The 20754-nt window shown below is 42.9% G+C and overlaps 2 protein-coding genes across 3 annotated transcripts in view; one reads left to right on the forward strand and one right to left on the reverse strand.

Moving 5' to 3' along the window:
• LOC111845671 (synapsin-3-like) overlaps positions 1-20754 on the forward strand; it is a 67070-nt gene that overhangs the window by 26187 nt on the left and 20129 nt on the right. The window lies entirely within an intron of this gene.
• Positions 1179-13992, reverse strand: LOC111845670 (metalloproteinase inhibitor 3-like). The gene is made up of 5 exons (XM_023815255.2): positions 13656-13992; positions 8022-8104; positions 7301-7412; positions 5417-5538; positions 1179-2934 (listed from the first exon to the last, which is right to left on the reverse strand). The coding sequence occupies exons 1-5, from the start codon at positions 13792-13794 to the stop codon at positions 2737-2739; spliced, it is 654 nt and encodes a 217-aa protein (XP_023671023.1). The 5' UTR covers positions 13795-13992; the 3' UTR covers positions 1179-2736.

Consider the following 20754-nt stretch of genomic DNA (forward strand, 5'->3'; position numbering starts at 1 on the left):
CTTAGATCAGATTGTTATTTCTTTGCATGCATTTTTCTTTGGGTTACTTGAGCTCCCGATTAGAAAATGCCTAACATTTCAAGAAGTTTATGCAGACGCTAATATAAGCTAAATATTTGTACTGTATATCTGTATCTCGCTATGTCATATGGTTGGTCCTGCCAAAAAGATGTCATCAAGTAAAAAATGTTAAATTGTTAAAGTGGACTGCTAACATAGTCAGGCTAAATTCACTGCGTCTGGGAGAGTTCTGTGTGTGTGTTTGTGTGATGTATATGGTCCCCACAATGCAATAAAAACCTTGTGCCGATTGCGTTGTGGGAACCACTATTTTTGGAAATTCAATTTTATAAGACTGCATCGAAAAACTAAAAATGCCAGAAATCTTGCATTTTATTTGGTTATTTATAGTTAAGGTTTACATATTCATGGTTAAGGTTAGGGCTGGGTAGAGGTTAAGGTTGTTAGTGTTGGGATTAGGGTTTTTCCCATAGAAATGACTGGAGTGTCCCCGCGTATGTATGTGTATGTGTGTGTGTATGCATGCACACGCGTACGTAACAGGTCTGGGAGCAGTTAGCATAAACTCTGCCATAAGGAAGAATAAAGCAGCTCTAGTGAAGATGACATTCCTTATTACTGCCCAATTTTACGCTTCCAGGTCCTTGTCTGTGACAGACATTTCTGTACAAGGCAGATACTCGGAAGTGGTTTGGGCACCACACTGGTCCTAAAGGTGTTATGGGCTTCATTTCCCTCCTTAACCGGGTGGTGTGACAGGATACCCTAGGGCAGGGGTACCCAATCTTACCCACAAAGGCCTGGTGTGTATGCAGGTTTTTGGGATAACTTGTAGGTCAGCTGTTCAAACCCAGGTGTGAGGACTCTTTCAGCCAATCAGTCCTCTAATTATTAATCCAATTAGGCAGTTGCAGCGAAAACCCGCATACACAACGGCCCTTTGCGGGTAAGATTGGGTACCCCTGCCCTAGGGGATGCACTTGTGTATTTCCTTTATTCTTCGTGCCTTAGCGGGGCTGTGCTGCTAACGTGTAGCTGCTCTAGCTAGCATGAGTGTGTAACCATCACAGTCACGACAGACATCGGTAATGCCTCCCAGTCAGCTGCTTCTTTAGCTGAAATGTCCGTTTCCCGTCACAGAATCACCCTGGGAGGACTTTTTCCTTAATTCTTTTTCATTAAATCTTTATTATAAAAATATAAAACACAGATTAAACGTAAAACATACATGGTCCAGCAGAGATGGTATCTCTTGGAAAGAAAGTGATACCAGCCTTTCGGTGAGTAGCTTGACAGCCTTTTTCTTGACCTCTGTGTTAATCATTCGGTCTATTTACACGCGCGGAGAGAGACGTGAAACTAAGCCGGCACGGTGTCTCGAGAGAGATACCAGCAGTGAAACGTGACGTAGATGCAGAAACGCAGAGGAAAGCCCAGCAAGGATAGTGACTGAGAAGCTCGGCAGCTGGGGCCCACAGTTTTAGTTTAGTACCGTAAATTAGACCTTTCACTGAGTGAAGAATGAAATATTTGGGCCAAAGTGAAGACAAGTTCTGCGGCTGTCCCAGACACCGTGCCAACTTTGTTTCTAGGAATGATTCTACCTTCACAGGTATTATATATAGAAATGGTTTAGAAAATTTGTACCTCATTTACGAGATGTTTCTTTATAAAGACTTCTGTAATATTCTTTCAATTGACAGAAAACAACTTTTAAAAGTACGTATGCTGTTTCATTTCTGAAGTGGTGGAGAATGACAAAGAAAATGACAGCGATTGTCTGAGATGGATTTCCCATCATGCCTTGAGCCCTGGTTTCCAGCCCAACTTGACCTGGGAGCCTGTGACTGGGTCCACACTTGACTTCCTTCATAGCTTATATAACACACAGCACAAATAAGACAAAGACAAAACTATGAGTATCCGGTCCGTGCTGTCGTACCCTATGTACCCCTCAGTCTGTGTTGTGGAGCTCTCTTGTACCGTACAAAATAAGTAAAAACCATTTCAAACCGTTATTTACCACGCAGAAGAGACCAAATACATTCTCGTCAACTCAAGCCAACATCGACAGCATTAAAGAGAACCCTACAACACAAACAGTAGTGGACACAGGGATAGAGTCGTCAATAAATATGTTACAGCGCACGCTGTGTGTGTGTATATACAGATGACGTTTATCATATAAAGGACATTTCTGATATTCAAGATATATACTTTTTAACGCCAGTACTAGCAGACACTCGGACCGTGAGTCGGCCGTTATACAAAGTACACCGTATTAGTGTCGCCCTCGATCTGGAGACAACATGTCTAATAATTGTGTTAAATGTGAGGATAAATATATTAAAAACAAAGTTAGCCCTCTATACAGATTACTTCTGGAGCTTGTTTTTTTTTTTTTTGTAATGTTACAGCCCAGTCCCCTTACGGCGGCCATGTTTGAATACTGACTTATCGCTGAAAGCTGTAGTACTGAAAGGGAGTCTTTACAAAACAGCAGCATCTGGCCCAGCGTTTTGCCAAATTATTCCGTGTCCCGGAAGCGTGACGCTCGGACGAGGCCCCGTTAAATGGGGAGCCCGAGTTTGGCGGCACATGTTAAAATACGACTGCAGATATCTACATCTGAAAAGATAGGGCGTGGTCCCCACCCTTGGCGAAGCGAGTCCTACAATGCCCGAAACAGGGGGTGCGTGGAGGAGGGGGGCAGCTTTAGGGGTCGGTGGCGTTGATGGTGGTTTTGTCGCGGATGGTCACTCCCCTGTACCAGCTGCAGTAGCCTTCCTTCGCATGGATGCAAGCGTAGTGACGGGATTGGTAGCCGGGGTATCCGAAGTGAGACAGCATGTCCGTCCACAGGCACTCGTCCTTGGAGGTGACGAAGCAGGGCAGGTAGTGGCAGGCTTTGATCTACAAACACACAGGAAACAGCATAGGATAAGCCTCAGGCTACGGTTGGATCGATAACAAAATTTCGACTTTGATACCAGCTTTGATACCTTGATATCAATACCAAATTGATACTGCAAAACATTCCCATTTAAATATCATAATGCAATAAAATGAACAGGCCTATTTACGGTAAACCGTAATAAATATTTACGGTAAACCGTAATAGGCGAAATTGTTTTAACGTTATCAGTGAAATATGCATAGATTAATTCACTGCATAGAGTCTGATATTGATCTGGCCTCAACAGTCACAAAACCTCATCAATAATATATTAATATTAGGTTTGTCTTTGTGTTTGTTCTGTCCATTATTTTGCCTGGCGTACTTTTCGTCACTGTGGAAAGGGACATGAATATGCAGGGTAAACATGACTTTAAACAAAAACACAAAACATAATAACCACTAAATGACATCATTATCATCTGTATTATGTATGTTTTCATGCACACCTGCCCTTGTATAAATCAGGGTGAGGGAGTGACAGTTCACCCTGGCTGTTGGATCTTTGTTCGGTTTAAAAACCAAAATGGCGCTATATTTCACTTCTGGCCCTTCGCTTATCAGAGGTGGGCAGTGGGCAACAGCGTTTTCCATCTGTGTGGCTTCTCCACACAAGAGACGTGTGAAATGAGCCTGACTGTCTCTCTCCACAAAGTGCAGATTTGCTACGTTTACTGTGTGATGTAACTTCTTAAATATCGAGGTCTGTAGAATGAGAGAATCACACCGTTTTAATTTTCTGGTATCACGATATGATACTGAAACCAGTATATGGAATATCGTCCCCCCAGGCAGCGTGAGAGCGGAGCAAAGAGCGAGCAAAGCAGGACAGTTCAGGATTTAAGGCGACGCAGAAGCCAGCTGGGGGCTGGCTTGCAGATGTGTCCAAAAGTGCTGTTTTCTAAAGCCACATTTCTGGGGTTCATAAATTTATTTTGAAAAGCTGATACTTCTAACATTTTGAAGTGCGGTTTTCTTTTCCTGAAACTTGCCAGCTTTACACTGTAAGCTTACGGAATATATTAAACCTCAACGAGCCAGATAGCATGAGATCAAATAAATGCTTAAATGAATCTGATCTTAAAGTCCTTTTTTGTTTCTTTGTCTGAAATAGTACAAAATGTGTTAACGCTAAACTGTGTACAGACTTTATGAAGTTGGATGTAGTTAAGCAGATTATTCTGTATACACTGGGATCCTCTCGGTACTCCAGTTTCCTCCCACAGTTCAAAGACGTGTATTTAGATGCACTGATCTAACTAAATTGCCCCTGTGTGAGTGTGTCTATATGTCTGCTTTGTGATACATGGGAATCATGTCCGCGGTGTCCTCGACCTTGTGCCCAGTGCATGCTGGGATAGGGACCCGGCCCAGTGGCAGCCTCTTCCAGATATGTGTTTGTTGAAGATGGATATTAAGACATATGAATGGATATATGAAACATACTCCAGGGCACCAACAGTTGACAGTCCTGCTATACAAAAAATACAGAGCAAGGAATCCCAAAGATTTACGTTTATGTACGGAAATATATACACAGGAAACGAGTAAATCAGGTGTGAGGGCTAATTCTGGGGAACGTTACCAAGGCAACTATGGCATGGAAAAGAGATGGCCGCAGCACTTCTGAGAGCTGTCCGAGGGCCCGAAACACTAAGCTGGCTGTCGGGTCCCCATTTACTCTGAGAGCTCCAGGAACTGCAAGAAGCTGTGACATTCACCTGTGTTTATTTCATACCGCGGTCTAAAAATCCCTGCAGGAAAAGAAGTGGTCTTGAGAGGCGGAAAACAGAACAATGTGCTTTAAGCGAGCCGGGGGCTCCAGCACTTGTTTTAAGTATAAAAACGTTTAAGTTTAATCGTGATGGCAGTAAAAACACCAGGGTCCTCGTCTTTAAAATAGAACCGTGTGTTTTTGCCCCAGCGAGCGTCTTTTCCTCGGAAACCGCCGAAGGCCTTGAGATACAGTTCCAAGGTGCCGCCGGAAGGATCTGGAAATGCGCTTATTTTGAGAGCGTGGCGGACGCTTGGAGCTGCTGGAACACTTAGAGGCCCAGAGGGTCCAGCAGCCTCCGTCTGACAGCTGGCACTGTGAGTGAAACAGCATCAAAGCGCTTTTTCTGAACGGCAGCAAACCGGCTGCTTTCTGACACCCCCGCTGCCTGTCCTTTGCATGGGGGTGCTACACCAAGGTATAGCCTGATTTGAAAGGCGTCTTTGCCGGATTCTCCTGACGTCTCCTGAGGCACATCGGAGTGAATCCGTCCTTGTTTTCCCACCTTTCTTTTGTCACTAAATATCTAAAATTTGACTCTCATTTCCATGACTCTCCAGGCTGTGCAGTTTAGGGGGTGACCTGAAGGGCGTCACGGCAACGGGAATGGGGAGCTCGTCACAGCACGGCATGACCCCCCCCCCCCCAAAATGACAGGCACTCACCCTGCACTTGCAGCCCAGCTGGTAGCGGTGGTTGATGCCCTTCTTCTGCGACAGCGTGAGTCGCTCCCACCTCTCGTTGAAGTTACAGAGGCCAGTGTAGAGCCTGCCCTCAAACACGCGGCCTGCGTGAGGAGAAAGCACAGGGTGAGCTTCACAGGGTGAGCTGCACAGGGTGAGCTAAACTGGGCGAGCTGCACTGGGTGAGCTTCACAGGGTGAGCTGCACTGGGCGAGCTGCACTGGGTGAGCTTCACAGGGCGAGCTGCACTGGGCGAGCTGCACAGGGTGATCTGCACAGGGCGAGCTGCACAGGGCGATCTGCACAGGGTGAGCTGCACAGGGCGAGCTGCACAGGGCGAGCTGCACAGGGCGAGCTGCACAGGCTGAGCTGCTCAGCGAGCGGCAGCACTGCACTGAGGAAGCGACTCGCGTGGAGAAGGTTTCAGCAGTACTATGAAACCCATCTAATGTTCACTGTATGCTATATAATGTGAACTGCATATCATAGACAAGTGCATAGGAGAGACTTTGATATTGGGGGGGCACAACTTAAATGTAGTGATCTGGTTATTGGGGGCGGGGGGTGGATGAGTGAAACCAAAATAAATATTGGGGAGTATAACCCCCCCCCCGGGTATTACACCCCTGATTATAAAACTGAAAGAAGGCCATCAAGATTTGAAGGTCACTTATGTCAGAGTTGGATTGTTTTTTATTATAATACTATAATTTTATATATTTGATATATTTCTGAAATAGCTTAGACATATTCTACTGGAATGACCATAGTTTCACATCGGTTTCATACTGAAAGGCTGTTTTATTTGCTCGGCTGTATAAGGGAATGTGCTGGTCACAGCTTAGTAAAGCCATAAATCTGAAACGCTTTCTGCATTGAATGCGACGTCTTCTCTCAGTATAGAAAGATACAGCTGAATATGACAGCTCAGAAACTCTTTCTGCTACGATTAGTTTGTCATGCAGGAGCACTCAGACACAATCCACAGGCAATGCAAACAAAAATTCACTCTATATGCACAGAGCACTGATGTTAGTAAATAAATTAAGCAATTCATACGAAAAACCTTTGAGATTTGAGACGACACTAAAAAGGAAGCAGTGAACCCAAATAATTAAATTTAACCATAAAATAAACAGGTGTATTTGTGACTTGGTAGGTAGGTATACTGTTATACCGTATAATTGCATATACGCGCTTCTCCATCTGGTAAGCATTTCTGAAATTTTTTAGGTGGACATATGGTAACTCCATTTTTTTAGAGGGCATATGGTAAATCCATCATTTCAGAGGTGAATATATGCTACACCTGTGTATACACACTACTGTACCTCTGAGACAAAACATGTAATCATGACAATGTAGAGCTCACACCACAAACAGGTAAACATTTGGGTATTAGCATTTTATAGGACAGCCACTGAATGGTTCATTTAGAAATTATAACAACTTGACAAATTTATTCTAATCAGCAATACCCTCATAACACATTATAATGCATTCATAAAGCATTATAAACATGGCTATTAATATGTATAAAAAGGAATAACACATTACAGACATGTTTATTATGCATTATGACTGCTCTGTGAAGCTCTCATCTGTAATGCACTATAAATACCTTCATTATGCATTATACTGACTTTGCTGAGAGCATTTATAATGTATAGTAATTATGGCTATAATGTGTTTTGCCTTGTTATAAATATTTATAGCCGTGTTTATAATACTTTATGAATGTATTACAATGCATTATGAAGGTCTCTAAAATGCAGTTATGACTGCTTTAAGTAAAGTCACCAACGTATTTTAAGCACCCAGCTTTTATTGGCTGTACAACTGTGATCTTCACAAAAAAATCCTTACCTGTGATCAGGTACTGGTATTTGTGTATGTCAAACTTGACTCCGCATAAACTTTCAGAGGCATCAGTGTAGACGTGCTGAACGTGCTGTATCTTCTCAAAACCTTTGTACATCTGCAGAATGGCAGCGTGATGAATTAGCATTGATTCATAGGCTGTTGTTAAAGTAAACAGATGCAGCAGTGATGAAGCATCGACATGACAAGAGGAAACGGTTGTAAAAGGTATTTCTGTCACCCATGTCAAACAATCCCATTATATGACAGTAAAAGGATTAAAATGCGCTGAGAGAATATTTTGATCTGATGTCGGCGAGCCTTTCAACTTTATACCATCTGTTGAGCACTAGTCTTGCACATTTTGTGCCTTGTTGATTTTTAGGACCCCTCATTTACGCCACCCTCTTGGCTGCGGAATTACATGCAGTCGGGAAACAGAGGGTGACCTGGGATCGTGTTTCACGTGTGTCATGTGACCAGAGGGCTCGCAGGGAGACACAGACTGCCGATGATGTAACGTCCTCAGAAAACGTGACATGCACGGAGCAATTAAGGCCAGCTCCTTCTCGTGCAAAGACAAACACGGTCCCTGATTAAAAACAGCCCCCCTAACGGGGCGTGCCTCTTTATTTTTCTCCAGGCCTGTTCTGTGGCCGTTTGTTCCCGGGAAGCAGTCATGCGGCGCAGAGAACATTCCTCGTTTTGGAGTGAGAGGGCCACCTACTTTCATCTGCTTCACTGTGTAGCGCATGGTCCCGAAAGGTCCGTCCTTTAGAAGCTTCTTTCCCACCACCTTGGCCCGGATCACTGTGGGTAACCAATAGGCATCAATGTGAGACGTGTGCGTTTGTGTATCATCACGCCAGTAAACAGCATTTGTTCCTTGGTGGCTCCACACGGCCTTCAAACCCGAGATCGCAAGGTTTTACTCAGCCTCCATCCTCAAGGACAGGAGTACCTAAATCATTTCTTCTACAAGTTCTTCAACTCTGTCTGAACTTAATGGTTACCAGCTTTTTTTCTCCTGGCAGTAGCAGACTTTGTCTTCTTAATACATGACAGAAAGTCGCTGACAGGAGAAGAATACACACCGCCTGTTAAATAAATTTTGAGTTTTGGAGGGCTGCCAGGTCTATAACGCACCAGGGCAAACATAAAACCTTGGAAAATAACATTTGAGAGGGTTTAAACAAAGTTAGGAAATTGCCTGTAGACCGTCACTGGGAGAAACCTGCACAAAAGCCCCGTTAAGTCCGATTCCGTCGCATCGCATGATGTCTGGCAGTCAGCCAACAGGCGATTCATGCTGGCAGCTTTCGAGGAGCCCATAAGTTGTAGGAACCAGGATTTTATCGTTTCTGAGTGAAAACGTACAGTAACAAGCTGTCAATGATGTGAGGGCTGTGGGTCTTATATGGTGTTTGTTTATCAAATGAAGCCAAATATGCTGAATGTGAGCACTGGCACTAGAAGGATCTAGAAGCAAACAAACAGCACAGGGAAAGCCTAGCAGAAACCTCGGCGTGGCCCGGTGAACAAACAAACAGCAGCTCGAACCAGCAGCATGTGACACGGCCACATGGTATGCAGCTGTGTCCCGCCTCCCCTGGGAAAAGCTGCTGCTTCTCTGCTCTGAGCCGGCCAATCGCACGCAAGCTGGCCAGGAGGGCTCGGCCTATCGGGAGACTTTTTGGCCAACGGAATGCTAGAACACTCGGCCATTTTCTCCAGAACTGCCACCACTGTGCCACACAGATAACCGTGGCTTATCTATGCACGTAGCTGTGGCCTCACAATAGCAGCGGATCATTCTAGAATTCCAAAGGTCTCTGCTTACACACATTTGGATTTTTCACTGACCCAAAGAATTGTATTGGACTTTTGACACACAATCACACAAGAATGCAAAGCAGTTTTATTAACCCTATCCATTCATGAACTGCATTGTCAGACAAATTAGTGTCAATCAATTGATAATTACATTGGTATTGAGAAAAAATATACAAGGTAACATGCTAATGGATATATTCCATAGGAAGTCTGGCAATTGCGTAGGCTTTCTTTTGGGGAAAACAGAGGCATATGATTTATATTGGCATAATTAGTGCCACAAGGATGCTGATTTGCCAAGAATACAGATCAAGGTTCATGAGCACAAATGCCTTTGGCAATCATATAACCATCATACAAATACATTAACGGAAGTCTCGTAGTGTTTTAGGTCTGTGAGGCCTAAGACAAAATGGCAGATCCACTACAGAATTTGTCCTTTAGAATTGTCCCGAAGTGTCCCGTTTGCAGTTTGAGCATGTTTCCCGGGGATAAAGGACTATCAGACGCCGAGGGAAGGAAAGAGAAACATCTTCGTAAATCCATGGAAAAAGTTCCATGAGGCTGGAAATTAATCACGGAAGGAAACCACAGAAAAAAAAGCAACCAAAATATTTCAAGAATGTAAGAAAAGCAGTTCATATCCTCATACTATACTTGCAGTCTTGACAACAGGCCAAATTCTCGGTGTCACCTTCATTACCCAATGTAGCTACCATAAGAAAAACTATTTCTTTATTATTGAAATGCTAATACAGCATTGTCAATGGGTAGAAGTAAACAAGAATGATGTGTATTCCACATCACACCCCTCACCAACAGTGCACAATCAATCATAGCTGAGCATTTCTGCTCTTCCTCCTCTGAGTGGCACTCTGGGCTGTAATGTAAATTCCGGACCAGGATGCACATTACAAAGCCAGCGTTTGTTCAAAGCTGTCTCTTAGCGACGGGGTCATTCTGCACGCATATTCTGAATCCAAAGATTCCGTCTCCATAATTCAGGGACGTAATGAGTCCTGTGCGTCTGAGGTGCATTGGGAGATGAAGTTATTGCAGTATCAGCATGTCTCATATACCGTGTAACCAGGACCCGTTAATCTAATCTAATTGGCACAAATTTAGGAATGTCTAATCAGGTGCCCTATAGGGTCTCTTCAGAAGAACAGGTTAATAACTTTTAAAGCTGACACTGGAGTCTGATGATGCGTTTGTTTTATATTTCTTGATCATTGCTAAGTCTCCAAAGCTGATATTAAAAAAAAAAAAAAAAAGTTAAAAAAGACAGAATACAAACTGGCTTGGACTCGTCCTTCTTCTGTGTGGTTGCTAGCTTCCGTTTGGTAGCTGCCCGGATACGGCGGCACAGCGAGCGCCTTGCAGCACAAAGGCCTTCCTCGTCATTCCGCTCACACGCCGGTGCCCTCGTCCATCGGTCATCCCCGGCTGCCCTAACCCATGGGGAAGGAGCCGAGAGTGGGGTCGTTCCTGCCCGCTCCCGTCCCTCCGGAGAGATCCGCTTGGCCTCCAAGGCGAAATTCATCCCCAGACCCCCGCTTTCCGTGGCTCTGATCTCAGCCCTCACATTACGCGGCGAAGCCAACGTGTCTGCTCAGAGAGGACAGCCAACGTTACAGGATGGCTACCCTAATCCCCTACTTTAAGTTTTACCCTCTGGCCTATTTGTGGGAGTTGAAACCCCAAGTGAAGTAAACACTAATCCCATGAATTAAAACAGCCGGGGAAAAAAAAACAGCCCTTTCCTTTACTTCAATGGCTCGTTCTGTAAGGTTCCGTTTGATTCAAAATTGCAGCTAATGGGTCGCCTCAAAAAGACTAAGGTTCTTCTAAATTTCTTCAGAACGCAGCAGAGTAATTAGGCGAAAATCAATGTGCCTCTTGTTGTCCATAAATGCAAAGGAATTAGCTAAGGGATATATATGATTAAACAGGCTGAACCACACAAAAGTTGATGCCTTTCCTCTTGTGATGTTTATCCAGTTTGTGCTTCACAGACCAGGAGAGCTTCCTCTTGCTGATGTAGAGGAACGTGGCCTTCATTGCGTCTGCTGCATGCCAGAGGATTGTAGGTTAAAAATAAAATGCCTGAAGCACATTTCACCGTTCTAGAGGGATGTGAAAGGGATTGTCGGAGTTGTCTTTGGTTATCGACGTTAAACCGTCAGCTTGATCCCTTTTGGTCGGTGGCAGCCAACTGCTGATTTGAAATGTGCCTGAACTTTGCCCAGAACTTTATGGGAAGTGTGTTGTCAGAGGGGCAGTGATTTTTCCCAACCTTCCCCTCAGTATTCAACATTAAAATTGTTTGTCACCAAGATTATCTCAGCTACCCGTCAGTGTAGCTTCCACAGAGGACCCATCCCACAGCACTGGAACTTAATGAAACACATATGAATATTTGGATCTTTGGGAATACAAAAAATAAATTGAATTGCTTAATGCCTGAGGAAAATGTGACACCATATATAACATTTCACAGCATGGGAATTAATTAGTGATTTTTCTTTTCGGGCATTAATATTTGTATGAACATGCCCTGGCATGTTCAGGTCTGATAGGGGGAAAACTACCCTGAAAGGAAACTTTGGTGCCACTTGGAACTCAGTTGGTTAGATTTCATACATCCAGGTCAAAAACTGTGTCTTGAGCCCAGTGCCGCTCCTTAGCAATAGAATTAACTAGATTGAGGAATCTGGAGCCCTGACTGACTATATCAGATACATCTAAACCAGAAAGAAAATGTGACCATTACTTGCAATGAAACATGGTTCATATTCTCATATTACACTTGCAGAGCTTTGGTAGGTCAACAGGTCAAACACTTTGTCACCTTCATTACACAATGCAGCTGCCGTAAGAAAACTATTTTTGTTTATTGTTGAAAGCTTATTACAGCCGTGTAAACATGTATTCTGCTGTCTTTAATGCTCTAAACATAGCATCATTTAAATAAAGAATTATAAACCACTCACCCCAGTTTACCATGGGTCAGCGTTTCTTGGAGCAGAAATGAACATTAGCGTGTTTGCGTCTTCGAGTGCTACGTGCTACTTGTATTGGATCATTCCCAAGACCCCCCCACTGAGGAAATGTTAGTCAGCACAGCCTTTTGCTGACAGTCCCCCTGCCTCTCCTCCGAATATCTGCAAAGTTTTCTGCTGTTCTTATTTCCCTGAAGGAGCCCCATACCCCAAACGGTATTTTGTCACGCCGAATTATGCTGTGATCCTTCACCCATTAAACAACTCATAGCTTCTAGCTATTACACATATTCCAGCTATTAAAATGCCACTCTAATGACCTAACATCATTTAAATGTTTATACTTGGGCTGGTTTAAAGGCATGTCTTGATAAGTGGTTCGGTAAGATAAAGGAGGTTTTTGGGAAGTATAAAGAATCAGATCTGCATGAACTTACAAAGAGTGGTCACATGGGCACCAAGTTAAGCGAACGGCCAACCAAGGAACACAATCTGTTTGTTATTCATTACGAAACTCCCCCGAAATCCCAGGCAGGTCATGCCAAGCCCATCTGAGAAGCAGACCGTGTATGAAATATGTGATGACATCAATTTAGAAAATAATACAATTATAGAATTATAGTGATTATCAACTAAACTGTGCAAAATACTTATTTTTCACTCTGTGAAATCTTCCTTAAATCTAATTTAAATATATGATTTATCTTATTAAAAGAAATGGAGGAATGCAAACACTCTTAAGAGGACAGTAGGGTTTGCACCTGTGTTTCTCGCACAGTCTGAAATACTCTGTAGTGACGGTCTTATTTATTAGCCCCGAAGGCTATTGAGTAACCTCTATACACGGAGGTTACGTGCCCTCACTTTAAAGGGACAGTAACAAAAAACAGGGCAGCTACTGTCTGCCAGCTCTGTTTTATTGCTCAGCAGACAGTAACTGCCATGAAAAACAACCCTAGCGGAGGCTGGTTTCCATGGATACCGCTACCTCTTCCTGTCAATCAAAGCGGGGGGGGGGATGCCTCCTGTCCTTTCTCTGGAAAACTGGCATTCACAGTATACAATATAATACTTAAAAGTATTATTTACTTTACATCAAATATTTCAGATGTTATAGCTGGACTGTAACTTTCTTAACCTTGAAAACTTGATTTGAATATCTGCAGAATACGTTTATTTGACGGACTTTACGTTAGGTGATGCGCACTTTTCCCAAAACAAAAGTTATGCGATAGTTATATACCATATACGTGTGTGTTTATTGTGCAAAGCGTTCCTGCATATATGAAATATATATAGTAGTGCATTATAGTATATTGACACTACACATAAAGCAACATGTTAAATATATATAAAACAGAAGTTAAATAACTTGTGCAAAAGCTATTTAAGTGAAAGTGATTAATGTATTAAGCCCCAACGTAGTTTTGAGCATGCAGCTAAAGAACCTAATAGATATATAATGTTTTCCACCTTGGGACACTGGTTTTGCTACGCGCACCGTGTGATCGGCGCCTGTTTCTTACCTATATCGGAGTTGCAGTATGCATCCTGCGGGTGGGATAAGAGGCAGGAGCAGGCGTCCGCAAAGCGACTGACATGCAGGCTGCCGAGCAGCAACACGCAGAAGAGCGCCTGGTATAGCTGCTGCATCCTCCTGGCCATCCTATGTATGTGCAAAAGCCTTTGGATTTATTTGAGAGGAGGACTTACACGCCACAGTTAGGATCTCTCTTACTTGCCCTGCCTCGGTTTGCGCAGACTGGGATCGGTCCTCGATGTGCGATCGCAGCCACTGGGAAATTAGTTATAGTGCGCGGAAGGCGAACACCTCCCACAGCCAATTTATGGCCAGCGGCGGCTGAACCAATAGGGACGCCCGACGGGGACGTTTAAATAACAGCTGCATGACATATTGGCACCGACTTTACCAGCCCGCGGCTTTTTAATTCTATTTTTATCCCTTTTTCCTTTCTTTCCCGCATTTTTTCATCCGAGTTAAGCAATCATATGTAAACACGCCACGAGGCAACGTGATGTAACGGCAGCCTCTACAATGAGTAACTTGAATGAAGTTGATTTATTATTATTGAATGTATTAAATTACGTGTCAGTGATGTAATGAGTTTTTTAAAAATACTCCTTTAAGAACTATGAGCCCTTGTGTAAGTCAGCATAGCTTTAAGGAGCGTTTAAAATTGCGTGCGTTGTGCTAAATACATTACATAAGGCATTAACACAATGGTCTTAGATGTTTGAAAATTTCCCCTGGACCCTATGGATTAAATGGTTCAAAAACTGGTTGTATAACTTGTAATCAATGTATGTGAGAAGTAGGTTTGCCTTGTCTGCTTATTGGGCAAGTTCATGGTGGAAACTAGAATTTCTACTAAATTTATACAAGAGAAACAAAATGGTTTTGCATCTTTTAGACACATAGGGCAAGAAGCTTTTTCACAAAGAGAATAAAAGTTCTAATCATTGGGTCGCTAGTGCCGATGTTCAGTGGCCTTGTGTGGTAGATATACAGCACAGGCATGTAGATTTACATGCAGTGATCATATAAGCAGGTAAGATCATTTGGGAAAAAGTATGAATGGAGTAGCAGTGAAGTTATATCCAGGGCATTCCTCTGCCTAGAAGACGAAGGTGCAGATATCAGATATCCCAGCCTGAGTACTTGTACAAAACAATAACATTACTGCTCCATGTACAGATGTCCTCCCCAGCCTGAGTACCTGTACGAAACAATAACATTACTGCTCCATGTACAGATGTCCTCCCCAGCCTGAGTACCTGTACGAAACAATAACATTACTGCTCCATGTACAGATGTCCTCCCCAGCCTGAGTACCTGTACAAAACAATAACATTACTGCTCCGTGTAAAGATTTCCTCCCCAGCCTGAGTACCTGTACAAAACAATAACATTACTGCTCCATGTACAGATGTCCTCCCCAGCCTGAGTACCTGTACAAAACAATAACATTACTGCTCCGTGTAAAGATGTCCTCCCCAGCCTGAGTACCTGTACGAAACAATAACATTACTGCTCCGTTTAAAGATGTCCTCCCCAGCCTGAGTACCTGTACGAAACAATAACATTACTGCTCCGTGTAAAGATTTCCTCCCCAGCCTGAGTACCTGTACGAAACAATAACATTACTGCTCCGTGTAAAGATGTCCTCCCCAGCCTGAGTACCTGTACGAAACAATAACATTACTGCTCCGTGTAAAGATTTCCTCCCCAGCCTGAGTACCTGTACGAAACAATAACATTACTGCTCCGTCTAAAGATGTCCTCCCCAGCCTGAGTACCTGTACGAAACAATAACATTACTGCTCCGTCTAAAGATGTCCTCCCCAGCCTGAGTACCTGTACGAAACAATAACATTACTGCTCCGTTTAAAGATGTCCTCCCCAGCCTGAGTACCTGTACGAAACAATAACATTACTGCTCCGTCTAAAGATGTCCTCCCCAGCCTGAGTACCTGTACGAAACAATAACATTACTGCTCCGTCTAAAGATGTCCTCCCCAGCCTGAGTACCTGTACGAAACAATAACATTACTGCTCCGTTTAAAGATGTCCTCCCCAGCCTGAGTACCTGTACGAAACAATAACATTACTGCTCCGTGTAAAGATGTCCTCCCCAGCCTGAGTACCTGTACGAAACAATAACATTACTGCTCCGTGTAAAGATGTCCTCCCCACCCTGAGTACCTGTACGAAACAATAACATTACTGCTCCGTTTAAAGATGTCCTCCCCAGCCTGAGTACCTGTACGAAACAATAACATTACTGCTCCGTCTAAAGATGTCCTCCCCAGCCTGAGTACCTGTACGAAACAATAACATTACTGCTCCGTCTAAAGATGTCCTCCCCAGCCTGAGTACCTGTACGAAACAGTAACATTACTGCTCCGTTTAAAGATGTCCTCCCCAGCCTGAGTACCTGTACGAAACAATAACATTACTGCTCCGTGTAAAGATGTCCTCCCCAGCCTGAGTACCTGTACGAAACAATAACATTACTGCTCCGTGTAAAGATGTCCTCCCCAGCCTGAGTACCTGTACGAAACAATAACATTACTGCTCCGTGTAAAGATGTCCTCCCCAGCCTGAGTACAATAACATTACTGCTCCATTGTACTGGGGGGAGGATGCTTGTGTGTATCAGGGAAACTCAGGGCTTTGCTACCTGGAGTTTTTAACTCCTGTCAGGGTTACCTGTGTCAAACAAGTCTTAGCAGATGAGACCTCACACTGATACACAGAAACTGACACCAATCCGTTTAACAAAATGGGCAAAATTTTCTTCAGTCGTTCTTTATGATATGTAGTATTTACTTAAAACATAAACATATCGCACGTGATCTGTCTTTTGTGGTGCTGGTTAAGGTTTATGCTGTTCCTTTGGTTACTTTATTATAAGATTATGGGCTAAAAACGATGTTAATTTGATGATTGCCAAAACCCGGTTACATACAGTATACTGTGCAAAAGACTCAGAGAAAATGCTTAAGCCTATTTATCTAAGTAGCAAGTAAATATTTGCTCAGAAAAAATAGTTTGTCTTTAACATTAGAACATATGCACATTAACAGTAACAATAAAAAAATGAAGAATTTCTGTTCTCCACAGTCACAGACACTGATATCTTGTTGGATGGCTAGATGAACGCCGCTTCAGTTCCCAAACCTCCCCTCAGGGGCACCTCAGCCATTCCATGTATTTGTTAAATTTCACCTCCAGCCCAATTAATTAATCAACGTAATTAGATAAATATGGATTAGTCATACAAGATTGGATAGCTAAGCCCAAAAGCACATTGGTTTCTTGAATGGTTGCTGCAAATACTGGAGTGATTTTAGGAGAGGCTTTGAGATGGCCAAGCTGATGCACTTTGACATAATATCATAGGTTTACACTAACATTTAAAAACCATTTTTTTACCGCCTAAGACTTTTGCACAGCATTGTATTGTGTGCACACCCACATTCGCTTTTGATTTTTCCTTCTTCCTCCTTTTCATGTGATCTCTCCCTTTCATATTCCTCACCTTCCCTTGGTTTTCTCCCAACCCCCTTGATCCAGTCATTTTCTTACTGTCCAGGTACAATGGGGAAGCCTTTGGTGAGTGAGCTCACTTCATTAACGCGAGACTCACGTGGAATCGTATGGGGATCATATGGATCCTCTCTACTCTGCGTATAGTCACGGTGCGGGACCGTAACGTCCGAGCGATCCAGCCAGCCCCTGGAAGAGGCCATTGCCTGGCAGGAGGTGTCTGATGCTTGCCTGGCAACGGCCAAGCGAGTGACAGGGATGAGTCAGAGGAAATATCTTTCAGCTGACTAGCTAAGTGCCGTGAAGATAATGGCCAACGGAATGAAAGCAGCCGCTCTGCCAACAGTGGGCACAGCTAGCTGGACAGGCTGGTCTGATTCGCAGTGTGTTTATTGGCAAAGCTCCCCACAGGGGGGACTGAAAAATAACTCCTGTTGTGTTTTTATTAATAGATCATTTAGGAACACATGGGATTTCTAATATGTAATAGTAATATTCATCAGTACAGTTTTATTTACTTGTACATAAGTGGCATGGAGGCTCACTGGATAACCCTGTGGCCTCTTGTGTGTGTGTGTGTGTGTGTGTGTGCATGTTTGTGCATGCATTTGTGTGTGTGTTCATGTTTGTGTGCATGTTTGTGCGTGCATGTGTTTGTGTGTGTGTACAGTATGTGTGTGTGCATGTTTGAATGAGCGGTCCCCATAAGGATATGTATACCCTACATGTGCGTGTGTGTGTGTGTGTGTGATTTGCGGGTCAGCCCAGGTTTCCTGTTCAGCAGCTCGCAGTGACTCTCCCCCCCTAGCTGTGAAGGGGCTCCTGTCCTGCAAACCCGTCTGGTGTCCTGAGCTTCCCAGGATGGGCTCCAGGCTTAGAGCACAATGCCGCCAATATTACACATAGCAATATCATTTTTAATTTACTTATGATTTTTAAAAGTTATTTTTATTGTTGTTCATGCATACATATTTAAGTAACAGACATCTGATAAGCAGCCAACTCAATAGAAATAGAGATTGCTTGTTAAAATATAATTAAATGGTCTTACAGGGGTCTACAGAGTTGTCCCTTATATAAACAAATTGTGCTTACAAACTTGAACTTTGCCATGATTCCGTGATTCAGCCGTTCTAAATCAGGATGCTTGAGTGTCTAATGAGGAGGGTTAGGTAAAAACATCACTTTACTTTTACTTCTAAAACATCCATCCATATGTCAAACAAACACAACAATGAATGTCAGCTTTTTGTCCTCCTTAGTTACCCTAAATAAAGAAGTCACTCTCTAACTTCACTCAGAGGAACGACATTAGGGTTTGTAATTACTGCTATTGTACAGGGTTAACGTCTTTCATTAGAAAAGTGTAAAGTTAGGCTCGTCGTGCTTTTTAGTAACTGTTCCTCGTGACGTATCTATACAAACTAGACCACTGTGTAGAAACTGCACCCAATGTGAGAACCTTGTATCTTGTACAGCCTCCTATTTTGTAGAATAGTGTTAATTTCCTAGGGACCCGGGTCTGCCCAGGAGTACAGCAGGAGCTGTGAAGGTGATATGGACGATAAATCTATCTTTGAGAAGCTCCCGGGACGTGATAACAAATCAGTGTTTCATCCCTGCTGTGGCCTCATGTGGAAACAGCAAGAAGAATGTGGAAGATGGTAATGAGGGTAGCAAAGCGGTTTTCCTTACAGCGCTGAGACAGGTCTCTGGACCAAAAGATTCGTACATCATTGAGGACAAGACATGTTTAAGGGTTAATTTAGGCATCACGAGAAGCCTGATTAGCAGAAGCAGAGCTCCCCACATGATTGACTCAACCTGGTTAGTGAAGCTGCCCCCCCCCCCCTCCTTTGGGTATGGATCTGGAAAAAAATGTAAATCATCAAGTGAAGGACTTACCAATCAGAATCAAACTCCCAAACAACTGCTGATAGAGCTGATGCTGGCTTATGGAAATGCGGGTCTCATATAAACATTGTTCATGTAAGATTTTTATCTGCATTAATAATGCTAGTCTGTAGGTCCGATTTCGGGCCAGCTTCATAGAGGTTTGAGTGTTCTGAGTCCCTCTCCTCGATCCAAAGCCGTGTGGTCTAGGTGAAGTGATGTCTTACCTGTCCTGGGTGTTTAAATGACTCTGACTTTACTTCCAGAATGAGTCCTGCCTTAGGAGTTACATATCAAGGCAGTCATGCACTGACTGCTGTACTGGCTTTAAAAAATTTCTGTAATAATTAATACTGTTCAGTTGGCCTGAGATAGTATAACCAGTCATGAATTGACAGTCAGAAGCAGGGATGCTGACACTCCCAAAGGTGTTTCTTTCTTGCTTGTAGATAAAATAAGTAGAAACCATTTGCAAAATGACAGCTATAGAATGAACGTTGTAATGAAATTCTTGTGCACTCTTGATTTGCATTGATAAGTGATAAATTTTATATTACATTTATCACCGGCTCATGTGAAATTATGTGGGCAGAAGTGGAACAAATTTAATAAAATTTAAGAATTCATTTGATGGCAATAATTGAGGCAAGTGGTGAACGAAATAGCAGATTATACAGACCAATACAGCATTCTTATTAAATGCTTGATCGGCTTTGTGTGGTTGCTGACGGTGAAATGAGCTACCAACTCATGTCTGGTCATCAGACTCCCTCTCCACACGGCAAATGGCCAATTTAAGATGAACTGTTTCTGTTTTGCGATAAGAATGCCTAAAATGAGCTAAATTATCTGCCATTGCAGTAAGAAAATTATACTTGGTAAGATTTGCTAAAATAAGACAATATGCCTAAATGCAAGCAAATTAACCTTATTCATAAGATGTGCTGTTTCTCAGTTTATTAATTAAATTAGAATTTTATCTAAATATAAGAAAATTGTACTTGCTTAGATACTAGCCTGATGCCTCTTTATGTTCCCCGAATGGTCTTATGTTGCACTTTTGGTCATTGAATAGTCATATTATGATCTTGTTTTGTTAGAAGTTGTTGTGTAGCCCCTGCTCCAGTACTAGTTACACTTGAAATTGGGCATTGGTTGGAAGCTTTTCCTAGCTGCATTTATGCAAAGTCGACTCCTTGACAGTTTGTATATTTGTAATGTACTAATTGTCTCACTTGTATGTCGCTGTGGACAAAAGGCACTTGCTAAATATGTAAAATGTGAATAATGTAAAATGTAATAACATCAGTCAACGAATCAAGTTTTAATTTGGTTAGCAGACACCTGGTGGGAATGCACACAGAATTTTGTGATTCATGTACAATGACGATAAAGATATTCTATTCTATTCTATTCTATTCTATTCTAACTTAACAGTCTTGGTGAATCCAGGCTGTGTTCTGTCAGTGTCGCAAACATCTGTAGGCGGTTCTGATCCGGTTAAGTTTTATGGCCACAAAATCTACATGTTGCATGAAGGGTTTTACTGGAAGAGACTGGAAACAATCGTCATGTTTTACGGTTTATGTGTTTACTATGGCCTGGGATAGTTGGGTGGTGACTTACTAACTTTCAGACCAGTGCCGGTCAAATACATTTTC

This window comes from Paramormyrops kingsleyae, chromosome 3 (genome assembly GCF_048594095.1).
Source record: "Paramormyrops kingsleyae isolate MSU_618 chromosome 3, PKINGS_0.4, whole genome shotgun sequence".
NCBI classification, from domain to species: Eukaryota; Metazoa; Chordata; class Actinopteri; order Osteoglossiformes; family Mormyridae; genus Paramormyrops; species Paramormyrops kingsleyae.

Excerpts from the sequence above, each read along its gene's own strand:
- LOC111845670 (XM_023815255.2), bottom strand. The coding sequence starts at position 13,794 with ATGGCCAGGAGGATGCAGCAGCTATACCAGGCGCTCTTCTGCGTGTTG. Across the intron at positions 7,413-8,021 it reads ACACAGTGAAGCAGATGAAA|ATGTACAAAGGTTTTGAGAA; the intron begins GTAGGTGGCCCT and ends GCCATTCTGCAG. Across the intron at positions 5,539-7,300 it reads ATACCAGTACCTGATCACAG|GCCGCGTGTTTGAGGGCAGG; the intron begins GTAAGGATTTTT and ends CTCCTCACGCAG.